The sequence below is a fragment of the Bos javanicus genome, chromosome 18 (assembly GCF_032452875.1).
Source record: "Bos javanicus breed banteng chromosome 18, ARS-OSU_banteng_1.0, whole genome shotgun sequence".
Classification (NCBI taxonomy): Eukaryota; Metazoa; Chordata; class Mammalia; order Artiodactyla; family Bovidae; genus Bos; species Bos javanicus.
The window spans coordinates 60,462,754-60,486,235 of NC_083885.1; the positions used below are offsets into that span (position 1 = coordinate 60,462,754).

Genomic DNA, 23,482 nt, shown 5'->3' on the forward strand with positions numbered 1-23,482 from the left:
CCATGTGGATTCTCCAGGCAAAAATACTGGAGTAGGTTGCCATTTCCTTCTCCAGGGGATCTTCCCAACCCAGGAATCGAACCCAGGTTTCATGCATTGCAGGTGTATTCTTTACTGTCTGAACCACCATGGAAGCCCATACATGTATTAATTTCATACATATTTGACATTTTACAATTTCACACGTTATAATCTTTTACAATCCACTGTGTGATCCTTAATTAAAATACAGACTACAAGCATAGAGAAAGATTTATTTTTCTGATATAATAATATGAAAATTGTGATTTCTATGGTTTACACAACAGAGGTTAGCAAACACTTAGGAAATATGGCCATACACTATATGCTTTTTCTAGAAAGCGTTTCCCGTACATTTCTAGGTTACCACAGAAGATATATTTCAACATTGTCAACTAATATTCATGACTTGTGTTGATGTTATGATGATACAACAATATTTTAGTGAACTGTTATTGTGTCATCTTCACAAATTCAGTGATATAACTATTGAAAATTTAGAACCAACCGCTGTTGTACTTTAATACATGCAAAGAGTTCATGACCACTTACATCATGGTGACCTCTAGGGACATTTGACATCAAAGACAAACACCTGCAATTAGATGTTCATTGTACATTTTACATTCCGGTTCCATTCTGTAATGGAGAATAGATAGAAATGGTTACAACACAATATAGAAGGGCTTCTCTTATCTCTAAAGTACAAACCATAAAAAAAAAGAAAAAAATCTACATTTGCATACACACTAAAAATGAAGCACAATATGGATTTCATAGTTGAATTACATTAATTCTCAAATAATCTCAAATCATGTCATTATAAACAGGATACATTGCTAATAACTGTAACTTTCTAACCATCAACCCTTCATCTTGTGACCATACTAACATGTTCACTTTCTATGTGTTTTAATTATACATTACTCTCCATAATAATTCTCCTTCAGAGGAACTTCAGAAAACAGGATTGATGAAATCCTTACTAGTTTTCAGTCTCTGATATGTATTTAGATTTACGTTTTGATGAAATACATTTGTACATATTTGTTACATTATTTCCATATGTTTCTTGTATAAGCTCTCATGCTTTCTGATGTACATTTAGGACAAACCTCTTCCATCACTTGTCTCATTACTAGGGCTTGTCTCCAGTGTGTGCTCTCAGGTGTTGAGTGAGATCACTGCTCTGACTAAAGGCTGTGCCACATTGCTTACATTTGTAAGGTTTCTCTCCAGTATGAATTTGCTGATATTTAGAAAAATTTGAGCTCTGGCTAAGGCTTTGCCACCTTCTTTGCATTTGCATGGTTTCTCCCCAGTATGAATCCTCTGATGTTGGGAAAGACCTGAGCTATTGGTAACGGCTTTGCCACATTCTGTACATTTCTAAGGTTTCTTCCAAGTATGAGTTCGCTGATGTTCAGTAAGATTTGAGCAACAGATAAAGGCTTTGCCACATTCCACACATTTGTAAGGTATATCTCCACTATGAATTCACTGATGTTGAGAAAAACTTGACATCTGCTGGATGGCTTTGAAGCAATCCTTACATTTAGAAGTTTTCTCTCCAGTATAAATTCGCTGATGTTAAGTAAGATTTGAGTTCTGATAAAAGGCTTTGCCACACTTTGCACATTTATAAGGTTTCTCCCCAGTATGAATTTGCTGATGTCGATTAAGATTTGAGCAATAGATAAACACTTTGCCACACTCCTTACATTTATAAGTTTATAAGATTTCTGGCCAGTATGGATTCACTGATGGTGCCTAAGATGTGAACTGTTACTAAAGGCTTTGCCAAATTGTACAATTAAAAGGTTTCCGATCTGCATGAATCATCCAATTGCTACTTAGATCGGATGAGTGAGTAAAGACTTTTATACATTCCTTACACTTGTTTTCTTTTTGTGGATTTGGAATAGTCTGCTGTTCAATAAGCTCTGAAGACTGATTAGAAACTTTACCATATTCACTACAATTCTAAGTCTTCTCTCCAATATGAGTATCTTTATAGAAAGACCTGATATTTGATAAATGGAACATCATAGTTACTCAGAAATGTGCACAGTTTCATTAGGACTCTCAAGAAATGAAACAGCAACCAGTTCATGCAGGTTGTCACAAGCTAAGAAGAGCATTTTAGTTCTCACTGTGAAAGAGAAAGGTAATCACCAGACAAGATTTCGTCATGGTTTAACAGGAAGAAGGCAGCAGGTGATAGCCATCTATGACAGAAACAGAAATAAATCCAGACTTCTCCAAAATCGTTTCCAATGAAGCAGATCTTCCAAAAACACATGACAAAGAATGACTTCTTCACTGATGCTTGGACCTCTCACCTGAGTCATTGGCTCCATCCATTCACACGTACCTGGGTACATGGCCATTGTCTCAATTCTGCTTACATTCCTGGGATCCTTCATTTGCTCCAGAAAAGTGACCAGGTCCACCTTAGAGACCACAAGACCTGTTAATCAGAGAACGGAATATTTATTTTGCTAGAGATTCATCACTTTTCAATCTAATATGTATCCAGGTGAGAAGAGAATGCATGGTAGGATGTTAAGACAGCCTAGAAAAAGATTTCCTCAAATACTTCCTATAGTTGTCTAACATCATGGTAGAGAGCACCCCTGAGTTGGGTCTTGGTCTTTGCCTGGCGTTGTTCTGTGCACAAGTCACACAGGTAGCATTGATCTGCACACACAGGGCTGGGAGCTTAGGAACAAAATAGCAGTGGCCCAGTAAGCTCTCCAGCACAGTTTTTCCTAAACAAGTTTTCTCATGATGTTTTACCAGCTGGATTTCTGTATTGCTGGAGACAGAGTCTTTGATCTGGGAGCTCCAGCAGCCCTCCTTTTATTCTTCCCTCATTTAGTGCCCATTGATCTTCTTCCTTGGTAAACCTTGGGGATGGAGGTAATTCTGGTGCCAAGAGGACCTTAAAGATTGCCTCGGGGCCCACTGTGGGGCTCGGGTGGGTCGCCACCTCCTTGGCTGCCTAGTCGCTGTCCGATGCCCATTGCTGACTGGATCAGTTCCTCGCTGATGGCCCTTACAATGGATGACTGCCACTTGGGAAGGCTTCCAGACTGCTTCTAACAGCTGAAGATTTCTTTCTTTCTTTTTTTTTTTTTTAATCTCCTTTCCCTCTGCTGTCAATAGTCCCCTTTCTTTATAAATGGCTCCATGTACAGGTAAAGAAGCAAAGGCGTAACTTGCCTCGGTATAGAATTTGACTCCTTTCCCTTCGGCGTGCCATAGTGCCTGGGAGAGTGCCCATAGCTCAGCCCGAGGTGGTGACCACCCTTGTGGCAGGCCTCAGCCTTCACTATCTCATCAGTTGTTGTTATGCCAGAGCCTGCTTTGTGCTGCCCATCTTGGATGATACTGCTTCCGTCAGTGAACAGTTCCAGTTCTGGGTTCTAGAAGGGAATGCCCATCAGGTGCAGCCTGCTCGAGTAAATCTCATCTATGAACTCCTCACAGTTATGATCGGGGTTTCTGCTTCTGTAGGTAAAAATTGGTGGGTTGCAGTGTCCACACAGTCTTGAGCTGGACCCGTGAGTTTCTGCAAAGCAGTTCTTGATAGTGAATCGTCCTGGAGTTGGCCAGCCACTTGTGTGCCCTGTTCATCAGGGCAGTAACAGCATGGGGAACCTTTACATTTACACTTTGTCCTAGTGTAAGCTTATCTGCTTCTCTGGCCAGAATCACAGTGGCAGATAATGCTCGGAGGCATGGTGGCCGTCCCATGACCACTGGATCCAGTGGTTTGTACAGGAATGCGACTGGGCACTGACATGGCCCAACTGTTTGTGTGAGGACCCCCAGTGCAGTGTGATTTCCTCATGTACAGAGAGGGTAAAGTCCCTTGTCTCGTCTGGCAGCCCTAATGCTGGAGTGCTGGTCAAGAGTCTCATTCACATTCATTTTTCCTCCACCTGGCCACTCTCTTGAGGGAGATTTAAGATTCCTCTTAATATTGGCAGGTCGGTACAAACTCCCAAACTGGACCAGCCTCACAGGGAGGGATCAGATCCCCAAGAGGCTGGCACATCCTTCCAGCCTCATGAGGTCATCACAGACCCCAGGTTTTGGGCCCCCTCAGTCTCCGAAGGCCGTGGACTGTGAAGCTCACTTTCACTGCATTCAATCAGCAATCATGCATACACAATCACTCAGAGGTTGTCACAATACCCCCCTCTCCTGAGTCCCCAGGTCTCCCTATCTGATGCTCCCTTCCTGGGAGCTCCAAGGAGGTGATCAGTCTCCTCTTCTACACATTGGATTAAGACCTCCTGACTTGGGACTGGCCCCAGGCCTTTACCTGATCCTGTGGCCATTCCTGGTGAGTTGGTCTGTCCCTTCAATGAGTCTGGTCAGGGCTCAGCCATCCAGAGAGTTAGAGCACCGTTCCAAAAGAGCACCGAGAATACTATCAGGTATCATGCCTCCTTGTTTGTCTCAGGGTCCTCTGCTCTGACCTGGCTGAGCCACCAGTCCGGCGGCTCAAGGGGCCAGTGTAGTTGGAATCTCGCTGGGGTCTCCAGAAATGTTGCAGAAACCAGTACTTGAGAAACTAAGCACCACACTCAGAGAGTTGGAGAACTCAGGTTCATTACACCGGTGGGCCCAGAGGAGTTAACACTCCAAGCTCTGAGCCCTGAACAAAGGGGTTACAGAGTTTTCATACATGGACAGGCATGATTTGCAGGTTTGCAGGTTTGCAGGGGCTAGGGTGATTCCAAAGGGCAGGACAAGGGTGAGTGAGATAAGCTCCAGTTCCAAGTATTGTGAGTCCCCACTTTTTGAGACCTATGTGATATAGACTTTGCAAGGAGCAAGCTGAGTTACAGAAGCAGAAGGAGCAGGAGATCATGTAAAATTTTGATTTGTTTCTCTTGACCTTCACAGCTTTCTTTGGAAATAAAGCAGGGACAGCAGTGAACATTGGGTTAAAAATGTGTGTGCCTAGACGCTCAGTGATGTCTGAGTCTTTCCGACCCTTTGGACTCTAGCCCACCAGCTCCTCTCTCCATGGGATTTTGCAGGCAAGAATACTGGAGTGGAGTGTCATTTCCTCCTCCAGGGGATATTCCTGACCCAGGGATGACGCCCAGGTCTGTTAGGCCTCCTGCATTGTCACTTAGACTCTTTAGTCCTACTGCCACCTTGGAAGTCCAAAAGTGCGCAAGAGAATGGAGAAATGTCTGTGAAAATGATGTCTTAAATGCATACCTGATGACCAACAAAGGAAATAATGATCTGTGTTAAGTACTAAGTGACATAACAAAGGCTAAAAAAAAAAAAAAAAGATACACGTGGCCTGAACGTTGAGAGTTAGGTTTTATTTTGTGGAAATGTGAGCCCAGGAGACACAGTGTCAGGTGACTGCAAGACAGCTGAGGAGGCAAGACAGGAGCCACACTATATACAATTTTGCAGCAAGGGGCAGGTAATCTGAATATTAAAAGTGACAATTAATGCAAGGGAAAAACATCTCTCACATGAAGAGATTTAGTGATCGTCTATGTATGGGGCTTCCCTCATAGCTCACTTGGTAAATCACCTGCCTGCAATGCAGGAGACCCGGGTTCAATTCCTGGGTCAGGAAGATCCCCTGGAGAAGGAAATGTCAACCCACTCCAGTATTCTTGCCTGGAGAATCCCACGGACAGAGGAGCCTAGTGGGCTGCAGTCCACGGGGTCGCAAACAGTCGGACACGACTGAGCTCACTTTCACTTTCACTATGTATGGGAAAATGGAAGCATCTGGACTTATTGAAATCATTTCTTTCATATGCATCTAGCTATCTGGGGACAATCCTTCTTCCTTGATTGTTCACATCCTAATTCCAAGGGGACGACAGAAGACCAGAGGTTTAAATGGCATCGCCATCTCAATGGAGATGATTTTGAGCAAACTCCAGATGGTGAAGGAATGGGAAACCTGGCGTGTTACAGTCCATGGGTCTCAAAAGTTGGACAAGAGTGAGTGAGTGAACAACAACAAACATAGAGACACAAGCCCATCATACCCTGACTGCTGAATGGATGAGGGAGCTCACTGATCACTAAGTCACACCCTCTATGAATCAGTATATTCAAGAAACAAAGTCTGAACAAAAATGGCGGATGGCAGCCTCTCACACCACCGCCCACCCCCCCATCCCCACGCCCCAACCAGCCCCAGCTCCTCAGCAGTTACCAAGTAGGAAACAGCTGGTGGCTTCTGAATAGCTGCCTTTGTTTCACCCAGGCTCAGAGATCTGCTTTTAGAAAAGGCTTCTTTAGTGTTAGAGTCAAGCTGGCCTGGATGAACAGCAACAACCTCAGATACGCAGATGATTTTACACGACTGGCAGAAAGTGAAGAGGAACGAAAGAGCCTCTTGATGAGGGTGAATGAGGTGAATGAAAAAGCTGGCTGAAAACTCATCATTAAAAAAACTATGATGATGACATCCAGTCCTATCACTTCATAGGAAATAGCGGGAAAAAGTGGAAACAGTGCCAGATTTTCTCTTCCTGGGCTTTAACATCACTGTGAACGGTGACGGCAGCCATGAAATCAAAAGATGCTTGCCTCTTTAAGGCTATAACAAACTTAGTGTAGTAAAAAGCAAAGACATCAATTGCTAACAAAAGTCCATCTAGTCTAAACTATGGTCTTTCCAAGTCGTTTGAGATTTGGACCATAGAGAAGGCAGGGCACTGAATAATTGAGGCTTTCAAATTGTGTGCTGGAGAAGACTCTTGAGAGTATTTTATCATTGAGGAACTAGGGTAAATACACTTAACATATTTAATGTTAGTTCATCTAAAAAACTAATTTTGAAGTAAAATTCAGGTTTGCATTTGCCCATTTAAGGGAGGTGTCTTAAGCAGTGAAGAAATAATTTGAGGATGAAATTTATTAAATCATACATGTAGTTTCCAAGGATTGGAAATTATAGGGTAGAAACAAATAATATCTGTCCTCAGTATTCCCATAAGTTTGGCAGTTTGTTCACGACTCCATCCACACATTAAGATTTAAAAGGGCTTAATATAGTTACTCAGAAATCCACACAGTTTTCCCTGAAACCTCCTCAGTGGCTCAGTGGAGAAGCCATCAGGTCATGCCATTTGTCCCAGGCCAAGACAAGAATTCTTGTCCTCACTGTGAATGTGAAAATTAATCACTGCAGAGAAATACATAAATGATAAAAAGAATCAAGAAGGGGTCAAGAGATGACCCTCTATGACAGGGACAGAAATAAACCAAGGCTAATCCAAAATCATTTCCGTTGAAGTAGATCTTCCCAAACCACATGACAAAGTATTGCTTCCTCCATGATACTCATCGCTTTCATCTGAGTCATCTGCTCCGTCCACTGACATGTACCTGGGTGTATTGCTGTTTTCTCCATTTGATTTACAGTCCAGGCATCCTTCACTTCATCCTGAAAGATGACCAGATCCAGCTGAGAGAACACAAGACATGTTCATCAGAAAAAGGAATATGTGTTTTGGTGGTGATTCATCTGTTTCCAATCCAGTATGTGTTAAGGTAAGAAGAGAAGTCAAGGTAGAAGGTTAAAATAGCCAAAAAAAAAAAAAAAAAAAAAAAGGATTTCCCCAAAGACTTTATTGAAAGCACCTTTAAAATACAAATGCATAAAATCCAGATTCTGAAATTGTACTCAAGCTCTACTGAGGTTAAAGCAGGTAGAGGAAATCTGGTTTTAAGGGGAGGTTGGCGCTATTTGATGCCAGAGAATTTATAGAATCACCACTAGTCCAGAATGAAGGGTATGCAGGTCATGAAGCAACAGTTAGAACCAAACACGGAACAATGGACTGGTTTCAAATAGGGAAGGAAGACCTCAGAGCTGTATATTGTCACCCTGTTATTTAACTTCTATGCAGAGTACATTATCCAGCCAAAGCCATGCTGGATGAAGTAGAACCTGAAATTAGGATTGCCAGGAGAAATATCAGATATGCACATGATACCACTCTAGTGGCAGAAAGCGGAAAGGAGCTAAAGAGGCTCTTAATGGGGATGAAACGGAGAGTGAAAGAAGCTGGCAGAAAACTCAACATTCAGAAAACTAAGATCATGGCATGTAGTCCCATCACTTAGTTCAAATAGATGCCAACACAGAAACAGTGACAGAGGGCTCCAAAATCACTGCGGATGGTGATTTCAGCCCTGAAATTCAAAGACAGTTGCTCCTTGGAAGAAAAGCTATGACCAATCTAGACAGCATATTCAAAAGCAGGATATCACTTTGCACACAAACGTCAAAATGGTCAAAGCTATGGTTTTTCTAGTAGTCACATACGGATGTGATAGTTGGATGATAAAGAAGGCTGAGCGCCAAAGAACTGATAGCTCAAATTGTGGTGTGGGAAAAGGCTCTTAAGAGTCGTTTGGACTCAAGAAGCTGAAACAAGTCAACCATAAGGAAATCAATCCTGAATATTCATAGGAAGGACTGACGCTGAGGCTGAAGCCGCAATACTTTGGTCTCTGTGTGTGCTGAACCAACTCATTGGCAAGATCCTGATGCTGAGAAAGATTGAAAGCAAAAGGAGAAGGGAGTGACAGAGGGTGAGATGGTTGAACAGCTTTGTTGACTCAGTGGAGATGAATTTGAGGAAACTCCAGGCGTTGACGAAGGATAGGGAAGCCTGGCTTGCTGCATTCCATGGGATCCAAGAGTTCCATACAACTTAGCCACTGAATAACAAACAACAAGAATGAAGGCAGAAGAAGCAGTGGTACATAGTACACAATGGAATATTACTCAGCCATAAAGGGGAACGTATTTGAGTCAGTTCTAACGAGGTGGATGAACCTCGAGCCTACTATACAGAGTGAAGTAAGCCAGAAAGAGAAATAGAAATATCATATACTAACACATATATATGGAATTTAGAAAAAAACAGTACTGAAGAATTTACTTGCAGAACAGCATTGGAGAAACGGACATAGATAATAGACTTATGGAAATGGGGAGAGGGGAGGAGAGGGTGAGATGTATGGAGAGAGTAACATGGAAACTTACATTACCACATGTAAAAATAGATATCCAAAGGGAATTTGCTGTGCGTGTCAGGAAACTCAAACAGCACAGGGAGTGGGATGGGGAGGGAGATGCGAGGGATATTCAAAAGGGAGGGGATACATGTATACCTATGGCTGTTTCATGTTGAGGTTTGACAGAAAAACAGCAAAATTCTGTAAAGCAATTATCCTTCAATTAAAAAGTAAACAAACAAACAAAAAGAATGAAGGCAACAGATTACATCAAGGAAGAAGTAGTTTAGAATAATAATGACTCGTGAAAATTGTCTTTCAAATATCACAAATACTCATTTCCCCCTAGAAAGCAAGGACCTGAAATTATTGGAAGAAGAAAAAGATTTCAGGAGGCCGTCTAGAACAAAAGAAGCAAAACCCTGATGGTAGATAAGCGATTCTGGAAGGAAGTCATCCTTACCCAAGCAGGCCAGGTTCCTATATTTCTCTACCATCACGTCCCTGTACAATTCCTGCTGACCGAGGTCCAGCATTCCCACTCCTCTTGAGCAAAATCTATGGCCACATCCCAGAATGTCAGCTGTCCCTGAAATACAAAGGAAAGATGCCGTGTGGCCATGGGAAGACTTCCTCATGTGACCCAAGATGAAAACAGCAAGTTCAGAGACCTGGTTGTGATTAGTGGTGTGGCTGATGGTACAGAATAATAACATTTTTACACAGTAATATTTTCCACCACATTTCGACCCCAAGAAAAGAGGATGAGATATGATCCACAAAGCATTACACAAACTATTGTGATCTGGAAGAGAAATTATAAAATGATCGGATCAACATTGGCATATTAATTTTTGAGTGTCATAAGCCTGTGAAACAGGATAAATTGTCTATCAAGAAAACAGGAGACATTAAAAAAAAGCATACTCTGATTCAAGAGTTTTGGAGTGGGGCCAATGCTCCACATTTTTAACAAGCTTATTGTAACTAGTAATGTGAAGAAAACTGCTCCTTAAATAGCCATTTTGAACTACATGAGCTGCAAAGAAATAGAATAGTAAAGATTCATACTTAAACATTGAATTGTAAGTGTTTTGCACATTTGAGAGGTCTGATAGAATAGTACCCAGGGCAGCTACAACCGTTTGACTTATTTAGTATATATTCTATGTCTTTCTAACAATTTTTTACTGTTGAATGCACCACATAAATAATATAAAATCAACACCATTGCAGTTCTACCTTTTTGCAACTATTTTGTCAAACATTCATTAAATGGCAGAGCTTGAATTTTGCTTCAGTTTGTGTGACCTAGAATTGAACTAATAAAACAAATACACAGAGACAACACTAATGAAAGTTTGTAGAAGTTTTAGAGGGACTTTTGTGGTGGTCCATCGTTGGGGTACTTTAATGGAACGGAACCTGGTGGTCTGGAGTTGATGATAAGAAAGTAAAAGAAGGAAAGAGGCTAATATTCCCTGGGTTACAGAGCAGGCCTCTGCGCTTCAGGGAATCAGCCAGAAAGAGAGAGAAAGAAAGAAGGACATGGGGACCCAAGTCTGGTGGTACAAGGGTGCTTTACTGAATTCTGTGTGAGTATTTATACTGTATTACAACGTAGCTTCTTCAGATAAAGATCAAAAGACCAGACTTTACAAGTTACCAAGGAAACAGAGCAATAGAGGCCATAAGGCCAAAAGGCAATCCATATCAAAGTTCAGTTCAGTTCAGTTCAGTCGCTAGTCGTGTCCAACTCTTTGCGACCCCGTGAATCACAGCACGCCAGACCTCCCTGTCCATCACCAACTCCCGCAGTTCACGCAAACTCATGTCCATCGAGTGATGCCATCCAGCCATCGCATCCTCTGTCATCCCCTTCTCCTCCTGCCCCCAATCCCTCCCAGCATCAGGGTTTTTTCCAATGAGTCAACTCTTCGCATGAGGTGGCCAAAGTATTGGAGTTTCAGCTTTAGCATCAGTCCTTCCAGTGAACACCCAGGACTGATCTCCTTTAGGATGGACTGGTTGGACCTCCTTGCAGTCCAAGGAACTCTCAAGAGTCTTCTCCAACACCACAGTTCAAAAGCATCAATTCTTCGGGTCTCAGCTTTCTTCAGAGTCCAACTCTCACATCCATACATGACCACTGGAAAAACCATAGCCTTGACTAGACGGACTTTTGTTGGCAAAGTAATATCTCTGCTTTTGAATATGCTATCTAGGTTGGTCATAACTTTCCTTCCAAGGAGTAAGCGTCTTTTAATTTCATGGCTGCAGTCACCATCTGCAGTGATTTTGGAGCCCCCCAAAATAAAGTCTGACACTGTTTCCACTGTTTCTCCATCTATTTCCCACGAAGTGATGAGACCAGATGCCATGATCTTCGTTTTCTGAATGTTGAGCTTTAAGCCAACTTTTTCACTCTCCTCTTTGAATTTCATCAAGAGGCTTTTAGGAGCTATCCCACATTGAAGGTCAGGAAGGGTGGCGGTGAGGAGATACCCCTCGTCCAAGGTAAGGAGCAATGGCTGCGCTTTGCTGGAACAGCCGTGAAGAGATACCTACGCCCAAGGTAAGAGAAACCCAACTAAGACGGTAGGTGTTGCAAGAGGTCATCAGAGGGCAAACACACTGAAACCATACTCACAGAAAACTAGTCAATATAATCACACTAGGACCACAGCCTTGTCCAACTCAATGAAACTAAGCCATGCCCGTTGGGCAACCCAAGACGGGCGGGTCACGGTGGAGAGATTTGACAGATTGTGGTCTACTGGAGAAGGGAATGGCAAACCACTTCAGTATTCCTGCCTTGAGAAGCCCATGAACAGTATGAAAAGGAAAAATGATAGGATACTGAAAGAGAAATTCCCCAGGTCAGTAGGTGCCCAATATGCTACTGGAGATCAGTGAGAAATAACTCCAGAAAGAATGAAGGGATGGAGCCAAAGCAAAAAGAATACCCAGCTGTGGATGTGACTGGTGATAGAAGCAAGGTCCAATGCTGTAAAGAGCAATATTGCCTAGGAACCTGGAATGTCAGGTCCATGAATCAAGGCAAATTCGAAGTGGTCAAACAAGAGATGGCAAGAGTGAATGTCGACATTCTAGGAATCAGTGAACTGAAATGGACTGGAATGGGTGAATTTAACTCAGATGACCATTATATCTACTACTGCGGGCAGGAATCCCTCAGAAGAAATGGAGTGGCCATCATGGTCAACAAGAGTCCGAAATGCAGTACTTGGATGCAAACTCAAAAACGACAGAATGATCTCTATTCGTTTCCAAAGCAAAACATTCAATATCACAGTAATCCAAGTCTATGCCCCAAGCAGTAATGCGGAAGAAGCTGAAGTTGAACGGTTCTATGAAGACCTACAAGACCTTTTAGAACTAACACACAAAAAAGATGTCTTTTTAATTATAGGGGACTGGAATGCAAAAGTAGGAAGTCAAGAAACAACTGGAGTAACAGGCAAATTTGGCCTTGGAATACGGAATGAAGTAGGGCAAAGACTAATAGAGTTTTGCCAAGAAAATGCACTGGTCATAACAAACAGCCTCTTCCAACAACACAAGAGAAGACTGTATACATGGACATCACCAGATGGTCAACACCGAAATCACATTGATTATATTCTTTGCAGCCAAAGATGGAGAAGCTCTATACAGTCAGCAAAAACAAGCCCAGGGGCTGACTGTGGCTCAGACCATGAACTCCGTATTGCCAAATTCAGACTTAAATTGAAGAAAGTAGGGAAAACCACTAGACCATTCAGGTATGACCTAAATCAAATCCCTTATGATTATACAGTGGAAGTGAGAAATAGATTTAAGGGCCTAGATCTGATAGATAGAGTGCCTGATGAACTATGGAATGAGGTTCGGGACATTGTACAGGAGTCAGGGATCAAGACCATCCCCATGGAAAAGAAATGCAAAAAGCAAAATGGCTGTCTGGGGAGGCCTTACAAATAGCTGTGAAAAGAGGAGAAGTGAAAAGCAAAGGAGAAAAGGAAAGATATAGTCACCTGAACGCAGAGTTCCAAAGAAGAGCAAGAAGAGATGAGAAAGCCTTCTTCAGTGATCAATGCAAAGAAAGAGAGGAAAACAACAGAATGGGAAAGACTAGAGATTTCTTCAAGAAAATCAGAGATACCAAAGGAATATTTCATGCGAAGATGAGCTCGATAAAGGACAGAAATGGTATGGACCTAACAGAAGCAGAAGATATTAAGAAGAGGTGGCAAGAATACACAGAAGAACTGTACAAAAAGATCTTCACAACCCAGATAATCACGATGGTATGATCACTGACCTAGAGCCAGACATCCTGGAATGTGAAGTCAAGTGGGCCTCAGAAAGCGTCACTACAAACAAAGCTAGTGGAGGTGACAGAATTCCAGTTGAGCTATTCCAAATCCTGAAAGATGATGCTGTGAAAGTGCTGCACTCAATATGCCAGCACATTTGGAAAACTCAGCAGTGGCCACAGGACTGGAAAAGGTCAGTTTTCATTCCAATCCCAAAGAAAGGCAATGCCAAAGAATGCTCAAACTACCGCACAATTGCACTCATCTCACACGCTAGTAAAGTAATGCTCAAAATTCTCCAAGCCAGGCTTCAGCAATATGTGAACCGTGAACTTCCAGATGTTCAAGCTGGTTTTAGAAAAGGCAGAGGAACCAGAGATCAAATTGCCAACATCCGCTGGATCATGGAAAAAGCAAGAGAGTTCCAGAAAAACATCTATTTCTGTTTTATTGACTGTGCCAAAGCCTTTGACTGTGTGGATCACAATAAACTGTGGAAAATTCTTGAAGAGATGGGAATACCAGACCACCTGATCTGCCTTTTGAGAAATTTGTATGCAGGTCAGGAAGCAACAGTTAGAACTGGACATGGAACAACAGACTGGTTCCAAATAGGAAAAGGAGTCCGTCAAGGCTGTATATTGTCACCCTGTTTATTTATCTTATATGCAGAGTACATCATGAGAAACGCTGGGCAGGAAGAAACAGAAGCTGGAATCAAGATTGCCGGGAGAAATATCAATAACCTCAGATATGCAGATGACACCACCCTTATGGGAGAAAGTGAAGAAGAACTCAAAAGCCTCTTGATGAAAGTGAAAGAGGAGAGTGAAAAAGTTGGCTTAAAGCTCAACATTCAGAAAACGAAGATCATGGCATCTGGTCCCACCACTTAATGGGAAATAGATGGGAAAACAGTGGAAACAGTGTCAGACTTTATTTTGGGGGGCTCCAAAATCACTACAGATGGTGACTGCAGCCATGAAATTAAAAGACACTTATTCCCTGGAAGAAAAGTTATGACCAACCTAGATAGCATATTAAAAAGCAGAGACATTACTTTGCCAACAAAGGTCCATCTAGTCAAGGCTATGGTTTTTCCTGTGGTCATGTATGGATGTGAGAGTTGGACTATGAAGAAGGCTGAGACCCGAAGAATTGATGCTTTTGAACTGTGGTGTTGGAGAAGACTCTTGAGAGTCTCTTGGACTGCAAGGAGATCCAACCAGTCCATTCTGAAGGAGATCAGCCCTGGGATTTCTTTGGAAGGAATGATGCTAAAGCTGAAACTCCAGTACTTTGGCCACCTCATGCGAAGAGTTGACTCATTGGAAAAGATTCTGATGCTGGGAGGGATTGGGGGCAGGAGGAGAAGGGGATGACAGAGGACGAGATGGCTGGATGGCATCGCTGACTCGATGGACGTGAGTCTCATTGAAGCCTGGGAGTTGGTGATGAACAAGGAGGCCTGGTGTGCTGCAATTCATGGGGTCGCAAAGAGTCGGACTCGACTGAGCGACTGATCTGATCTGATCTGATGTGATCACTTTCTATCCATATCAAAGTGAAAGTGAAAGTGAAGTCACTCCGTCCTGTCCCACTCTTTATGACTCTGTTGACTGTAACCCAGTAGGCTCCTCAGTCCATGGGATTCTCCAGGCAAGAATACTGGAGTGGGTTGCCATTGCCATCTCCAGGATCCATATCAAAAGAGGGTCTTAAATAATCCCTTTCACCAAATGGAAAAGCTAATGAAGGAAATCCTCTGTAAGCATCCCATCTCTATTATATCAGTCCTGGGAGTGGCTTGTCACTCCTCTCCTCCTGAGAGGAACTGAAAAGGAACAGAGGGCTCAAGAGAGATAGGAAAGGGCACACAGGACTCCTACTGTGAAACATTCCCTGACAGTCCATGACTAAGACTCTCAGCTCCCAAGGCAGGGGGATGGGTTCAATACCTACTTAGAGAAATAGATCCCACACCGCACAGCTAAAGTTTTCCAGTGTCAACAAAATCTCCCACATGGCTCCAAGATCCTGCGTGCTACAACTAAGACACAACCAAGGCAAACAAATAAATTAGTGTATTTTTCAAAAGAACTTTATATAACTTGGGAGAATACCAAAACAAGAAAAAAATCATCAAATAATTTCAACATTTTTCTGCACACAGGGATACATTAAAATGAGATTATACTTACTAAGAATATTAAAGCTCTTCATGTCAATAAAATCAAGATCATTTTTAAAGGGTTAATATATATACATGTACTTGTGGATGATATTCTTTGTACATTTTAGATACATTTAGGGTGGAAACATACACAGCAGTATAAGATAAATTAGGACTATTGGTTCTGAAGCTTTTCTTTCTTGAAAAACTGTATCATTTGCGTTGAGCTTTATCTTTCAACACAGTGGAAAACAGATTAGCTCCATTATGATTGCTGTAACTATTTAAAAATATACAAACAGGTGGTAAGAAGACTGTCAGTGATTTGAGCCTGGAGTGCTCTGGAAACATCACACTTGGGCTTGAGTGATCAATTCCCCTACCCCGAAAACCCACTATCTATAATTAACACAATGAGTGTTCATTCTCAGAAGCAAGGAGAAACCAAGAAGATGGGAATTTTCTCCATTAACTATGAGCATTTCCACACATTCCTTCTTCCTTTTTTCCACAACCTTGTTTAAAGAGAGAGGGAAGTATGAACTTCATAGTCTCATGATGTCAGTGACGTCTCCAGAACCAGTGGGCATCAGATGTCACGGTGTAAATGAATCACATGAAAGATGCACAATCACTGCCTGGGCATTCTGGAATTAACAATGAAATAAATTATAACTTGAATCTAACATTTAAAACTGTCAATTTTATGCAAATTTCATTTCACATATACTTCCCCTGTTTAGTATCCTAATAATGCATTTAAGTAGTAAGACTCAGCAATGCAAAGGACAGCATCTCCTAGCTTGCTTTTTATTTCTGAAAATTTTCGGAAAAACTGTGAACCTCTGAGTTGAGTCACTGGGCTTCCCAGCTGGCTCAGTGGTAAAGAATCTGCCTACCAATGCTGGAGATGTGGCTTTAGTCTCGGGGTGGAAAGAATCCCTGGGATGAGGAAATGGGAACCCACTGCAAAATTCTTGCCTGGAAAATCCCATGGACAGAAGAGAGTTGGTTCTATGTATAATGGCATTTTCAAACTCTGTTTTAAATATCTATATTGCACCCAGGTGCTAAGTCATCACTGCATTTCCCAACATCCCTAAAATCCCAACACCAAACCACATCCCAGTGGGAGTGAGAATAGGAGTGACTCCCTATGCTGATCTCTCACAAAAAGAATAGTTTCAACAGTTGAAAGTCGCTGATTCACGTTGAGAATTCATCATGTTCCATAGAAAGCGAGGATGCAGACAATGGAGCAAAGGCTCTGGGACACAAGGAAGTCTAACGGGCTGGTCTTCACTATGATAAGAAGAAATGGGAAAGAATAAGATGATGAGATGCCTGGGAAGAAAAACTAGGAGCAGAAAGCTAAAGGCTTGCAGATTCTCATTTGGGCATTTCAGGAGGAAAAGCAGATGCAGCCCCAGACCCAGGACAGGATATTTACCTGAGAAGGTGCCATTTCCTCCTCTTCTTCCTCCTGCTCTGTCTTCTCTGGGGATGTTACGCTGCAAATGCACATCTGCGGCTTGAGAAAATACCGTTGAGGGCATCACCACAGCTCTTTAACCTGCAACCAATGCTCCTACAGACAGAAGGGCCTTGGAAAGCTGAGAAGACCGACCTCTCCTGTCCTCTGTCTCAGGAGAGATTTGGGAACAATCAATTCCTACCTGGAGACCAGCCTGTGAACTTATTTCTGGATTGTTCTCTCCCCATAGAGAGCTCCTAACACTCCCCTCACACAGATAACCTGAGCTGATGCCGGAAGCCGGTGTGAGGACATCCACCCATGGCAAAGGTCATGAGGAAGGAGGCTCGACAAACGCAAAGGCGGGATCGAGCCTCAGGAGTCCCTCTGGAAATTCTCGAGCATCTACCCCCCAAAACCAGAGTCTGCCTACTTTACTACTTTGTGCTCTCACCTACACCTCTGACTTTAAGGGGGGCTGTCCCCCACCACCTCTTTCGGAGGAGTTAACTTAGAGCTCCAGTTAACAATAATTCCTGGGCGTGATAGGAGTGTTTCAACCTACAAACTTCTCTGAAGGTTCTTTAGCCTGCCTGACAGGCTTGTCCGGCCACATGCGATTGCTCACAGCCTCCCAACCGTGAGAGGCATGAGATGCTTTAAACCTTCTAAAAACTGGTTCTTTAGAGAAGTTAGAAAACTATTAGTATAAGTATAGTGGGCTGATTAGAAATTGTATTGGTGAAGGGTTTTTCATTTGTTGAGCCAATGTTTACTGCTAAGTCTCCACATCCCCTGCCCTTACACACATTAATGAATATATAGAAGAAATAAGTATTAACCTTTTATATTAATCACATTAGACCTTAGGCTAAGTAAATTCTTTCCTTAATTAAAACCCACTACACTCTCACCCTATAGGAATGTAACTTTATTTGGGTGGCATCTGTAAGAAAAATCACCCCTGGAGAAATAAGTGTTGACTGACTGCTGTCACAAGGAGAGGGTCATAAATTGTCAGCAGGCCCCCTGGCCAGAAGATGATGTAACACCCCTAAGACCTCTGTATACATCTGTATGAAGCTCCTGGCTTTAATAAAAGTCAGGACTGCTGTCCCCACGTGACTTTTGTGTAACATCTCAGTGTATAAAAACAGACCCTGGAAAATAAAAAATGGGATCAGTTACTTGAAAGACTGGTCTCCCCATGTCTCTCTCTCAAACTCTGGCTGAGTTTCCATCTGGAGCGCGGAGCCCGCCATGTTTACTAATTTTGCCTGGGCTTCTAAGATCTGACCAGGGAGGCCTCAGTGTCTCCTCTCCTTCGGGAGGATGGAAGGATGCCTGTGGCCTACATAAGTGGTGCAAACTTCTTGTCTTGAAGTTTTATTGGTTTCCCGCGTAAACCAAGCTACTCAGCCTCTTTTCTCCACTGAATATTCCTGCTGAGCTATTCTCATTCTATTACTCTTTATATCTCTCATTAATATTTAATTAAAGCTGTTGTATCCTGAATACCAAAGCCATCTCCCCTTCGAACTCCCTGGATCAGCCGGGGCTGGACCTCGGCATGAGCTGACTGACTTTCCCTGTCCAAATCCAGCTAGACCAACCCTGTTGCCTCTCCATGGACGAAGCCAGGGCTCAGCTCTCACAGATGGATCAGGAGGCACTTCCTTAATCCGGGCCTCTGCTTAGAATCCCCTGGAGCACTTCCTAGACACCACAGTGATGCTCCCACAGGACCAACATAGAACTCTGTTGGGAGGGCATCAGTGAGGTCAGTTCCTGACACTGGTCATGTGATCCTGATGGGAAACCAGATGGAAACCATTTGGCTAAAGATTCTGTCTGAACCATTTCAATGAATACAATCCCTGGTGGTCAGGTCAACACTCCAAGAAGTTATCAATCTGCAGGTCTACAGTGTGGCCGTTAATGGAGTCCTCAGCAAATCCCATTTTTTTTCTGATGTTTCTTCTCCCAAACCAACGTTCAGGAGTCCTGAGCTCAAAGCCTCACACTCACCACACCTAAGACCTCTCTGTAGGGGAGGATTTCGGGCAGGAATTTCTGAGAGAGGTCAAAGCTAGAATCAGCCAGAGAAAACACCAGTTCTTACAGTTTAGCCTGTAGAAGTTATGCTGGGTGAGGTGCTCTGGGCTCGCTAGGGTGAGTGTGAATTAATCCATTCAAGCCAAAACAACAAATCCGGTGAGCACTGTGAGGGTGTCATTGAACGGGGGCATGTAAAGTAGACCCTGGGGTTCAGCAAGACTGTTGATCTCAAGGAAGGTGGTCATCTAAAGCAGGTGCTCACAGGACTGGCTTTTGAGTTCAAGAAACCACATGCTGCCTGCTGCCCAGACATATGCTGAGGCAGCAACAGCATGGACCAGTTTAGGGAAATTGTCAACAATACTCATTTTTTGATATAAGGATATGAGATTTGTGACTTTTACAGCTTACCAGACAAAGCCTAGGAAGCACTTAGGAAGCATGGTATACAATAATTTCACACCTCTTCCAGGAAGACTTTCTAATACGTTTGTGGGTTATCACAGAAGCTGGCTTCATTTCAACACTGTCAAGTAATACTCATGACTTGTGTTGCTATGATAAAGATACATCAATATTGCAGTGAACTCTCATTGTGTTTTTCTTACAAATCAAGGATATTACTATTGAAACTTTTAAACCAACTTCTATCTTACTTTAATACATGGAAGATTAAATGATCACTTACATCATGGCAACTTCCAGATATTTCACATCAATGCCAAACACCTCCATATAGATGGTCATTGTTCATTTTACATTATGGTATCCTTCATCTTCTAATGGAGGATAGATAGAAATGGTTGCAACACAATATAAAAAGGCTAATCTTAAATAAACCATAAAAAAAACTACGTTTCCAATCATAGTAGAAAGCTTAGTATGTATTGAGTGTTGAATTACATTCACATAAAAGAATCTAAAATCACGTCATTCTAAACAAGCATACAGATAGCAATCCACTCCAGTACTATTGCCTGGAAAATCCCATAGACACAGGAGCCTGGTAGGCTACAGTCTATGGGGTTGCAAAGTTGGACACGACTGAGCGACTTTACTTTTGCTTTCATACATACATTGCTACGAATTGTAACTTTCTAACCATCAACCTTCATCTCAAGATTCATGCTAATATGTCCATTTTCTATGTGTTTTAACTATGGAGTACTCCCTACAGTCATTGTACTTCAGAGAAACTTCTGAGAACAAGATTGATGAAATGCCTTCTATTATGCAACCTCTGATATTTATCTCCATTTAACTTTTGATTAAATACTTTTCTACATATTGGTTACATCATTTCCATTGGTTTCTTATATAAACTCTTGTGTTTTCTGATGCATGTTTAGGGCAAATCTCTTCCATCACTTGTTCCATTACTAGAGTTTCTTTCCAGTGTGTGTTCTCAGATGTATAGTGAGATGACCACTCCGACTAAAGGCTTTGCCACATTCAGTACATTCATAAGGTCTCTCTCCAGTATGTATTCGCCAATGTACAGTAAGAGCTGACCTGTAACCAAAGGCTTTGCCACATTCAGTACATTTATATGGTCTCTCTCCAGTATGCATGTGCCGATGTTCAGTAAGATTATAACGTGTAATAAAGGCCTTGCCACATTCTGTACATTTATAACGTCTATCCCCGGTATGAATTTGGTGATGTTGAGTAAGGGCCGAACTCCTAATAAAGGCTTTGCCACATTCTTTACATTTGTATGGTTTCTCCCCAGTATGGATTCGATGATGCTGAGAAAGAACTGATAAATGATGAAAGGCTTTGTTACATTCTTTACACATATAAGGCTTCTCTCCAGTATGGATTCGCTGATGATGGGTTAGATCTGAGTAACAGATAAAGGCTTTGCTACATTCTGTACATTTATAAGGTTTCTCTCCAGTATGAATTCGCTGATGTCGAGTAAGAAATGAGGAACGACGAAAGGCTTTGTTACATTCTTTACATATATAAAGTTTCTCTCCAGTATGAATTCGCTGATGTTCAATACGGTCTGAGTTGCAAGTAAAGGCTTTGCTACATTCTGAACATTTATAAGGTTTCTCTCCAGTATGAATTCGCCGATGTTGAATAAGAAGTGAGTTGTAAATAAAGGCTTTGCTACATTCTGTACATTTATAAGGTTTATCTCCAGTATGAATTCGCTGATGTTCAGTAAGGCGTGAGTTGTAAGTAAAGGCTTTGCTACATTCTGTACATTTATAAGGTTTCTCTCCAGTATGAATTTGCTGATGTTCAATAAGGGTTGAGTTGCAAGTAAAGGCTTTGCTACATTCTGTACATTTATAAGGTTTCTCTCCAGTATGAATTCGCCGATGTTGAATAAGAAGTGAGTTGTAAGTAAAGGCTTTGCTACATTCTGTACATTTATGAGGTTTCTCTCCACTATGAATTCGCCGATGTTGAATAAGGCTTGAGTTGTAAGTAAAGGCTTTGCTACATTCTGTACATTTATAAGGCTTCTCTCCAGTATGAATTCGCCGATGTTGAATAAGAAGTGAGTTGTAAATAAAGGCTTTGCTACATTCTGTACATTTATAAGGTTTCTCTCCAGTATGAATTCGCCGATGTTGAATAAGGCTTGAGTTATAAGTAAAGGCTTTGCTACATTCTGTACATTTATAGGGTTTCTCTCCACTATGAATTCGCCGATGCTTAATAAGAAGTGAGTTGTAAATAAAGGCTTTGCTACATTCTGTACATTTATAAGGTTTCTCTCCAGCATGAATTTGCTGATGTTCAATAAGCCTTGAGTTGTAAGTAAAGGCTTTGCCACATTCTGTACATTTATAAGGTTTCTCTCCTGTATGAATTCGCTGATGTTGAATAAGAAGTGAATTGTAAGTAAAGGCTTTGCTACATTCTGTACATTTATAAGGTTTCTCTCCAGCATGAATTCGCCGATGTTTAATAAGGCTTGAGTTGTATGTAAAGGCTTTGCCACATACTGTACATTTATAAGGTTTCTCTCCAGTGTGAATTCGCTGATGTTGAGTAAGGAATGAGGAACGACGAAAGGCTTTGTTACAATCTTTACATATATAAGGTTTCTCTCCAGCATGAATTCGCTGATGTTGAGTAAGAAGTGAGTGACAGTTAAATGCTCTGCAACATTCTGTACATTTGAAAGGTTTCCTTCCTGTATGAATTCTCCTATGTCTACTTAGATTGGATGACTTACTAAACACTTTCTCACATATCTTACACTTGTTTTCTTCCTGTGCATTCTGAACAGCGTCCTGTTGAGTAAGTTCTGAACAGTGATTAGAAACCTTACCATATTGACCACAAGTCCTCTCTCCAGTACAAGTACTCTTATCTAGAGAAAAACCTGACATTTGATCAAAGGTATTTCTACATTTATTACTTTTAGAATCCTTGTTTGAAGATTCAGGTCCCCGAGGTTTCTCAAGGTTTGAGTCTCCTTCAACTGTGTACCTAGCTTCACTGCCTGAATATCTTCTCAGTCCGCCATAAATACTTTTGTAATTATTGGAGCTGGGGCTCTTACTTAAGGTCTGACTCATTTTATTATACATGGAAAGTTGTTGTGTATTAACCATATCACAATATGTATTGAACAATGATGGTTGGATTGCATCTCTTCCATTATCATCAACATTATACATCTTGGAATGGATAGAAGATATCTGTTGGGGGAAGAATAATGATCCCCTGCTCATGGATCCCTCAAATTGCTTAGATTGTGAGTTTTCACACTCATTGTTAAATTGTAGGTGTTCAGACATGCTTGAATGTATATTTACTCGAAGCCTATGTTCAGAATTGTCTGAATGAGTATTTGCAGTAGAGACTAGATTACCTTCCAGATTTTCCACGTTTTCTTTTAGAGAACACGTATGTTTCATAAAAGGATGGAAATCTTTTCTTAAACACTTACACTTCTCGGCAGATATTGAAGATTGAAGTTGCTGTTTTTCCCAATTTGACTCACGTTGCTCATTTCTTTTTGCAGTAATGTTAGCATTATGTGTAACTGTCTCCATTTCTTTATGTCCATATAAACATCCTCTCTGTCTTTCATATACCCTGGTATATTCCCAATCTTTCATTAAATTTAAGTTTCTGAGGTGAAATGTTTGATATATTCCTAGGTTTGCTTTTGGGAATACATCTTCTAAAGCTGGATTCTTTGTCCTCAAATCCTGGGTGTCTTGTGGAGACATAGCTGAAAGATACCAAATAACAAGTAATTGTCCCTGCTATTCTCAGTGAATCTCTTTAAAGATTTAGAGAAAATTGATGACCATCGCTAGTTTAAAAGTAAAATAGAGACCGAAGGATCAAGATGCCTGAGGCTTAGGCAGATGTGGAGCTCATCTCTCTCTCCACAAATGAATGAGAAATGGAACAATTCTCAGAGAG

The 23,482-nt window shown here is 41.7% G+C and overlaps 1 protein-coding gene across 12 annotated transcripts in view; it reads right to left on the reverse strand.

Moving 5' to 3' along the window:
- Positions 1 to 237: 237 nt before the first annotated feature.
- The window catches only part of LOC133229647 (KRAB domain-containing protein 5-like), a 33,216-nt gene continuing 9,971 nt past the window's right edge, over positions 238 to 23,482 (reverse strand). For 3 of the 12 annotated variants that reach the window (XR_009730602.1, XR_009730600.1, XR_009730595.1), the window contains 3 exons: positions 15,336 to 23,285; positions 9,518 to 9,643; positions 6,923 to 7,471 (listed from right to left, as the gene is read on the reverse strand). Coding sequence is in view for 3 of the 12 variants with exons in the window: in XM_061386227.1 (XP_061242211.1) it covers positions 623 to 660; positions 2,396 to 2,491; positions 22,998 to 23,285 (422 nt within the window). In the remaining 9 variants the exon portion in view is untranslated. Of the gene's footprint in view, positions 661 to 2,395; positions 2,492 to 6,922; positions 7,472 to 9,517; positions 9,644 to 15,335; positions 23,286 to 23,482 lie in introns of those variants that run through there. The other 9 variants (XR_009730598.1, XR_009730599.1, XR_009730596.1 and 6 more) reach the window with 9 other exon arrangements.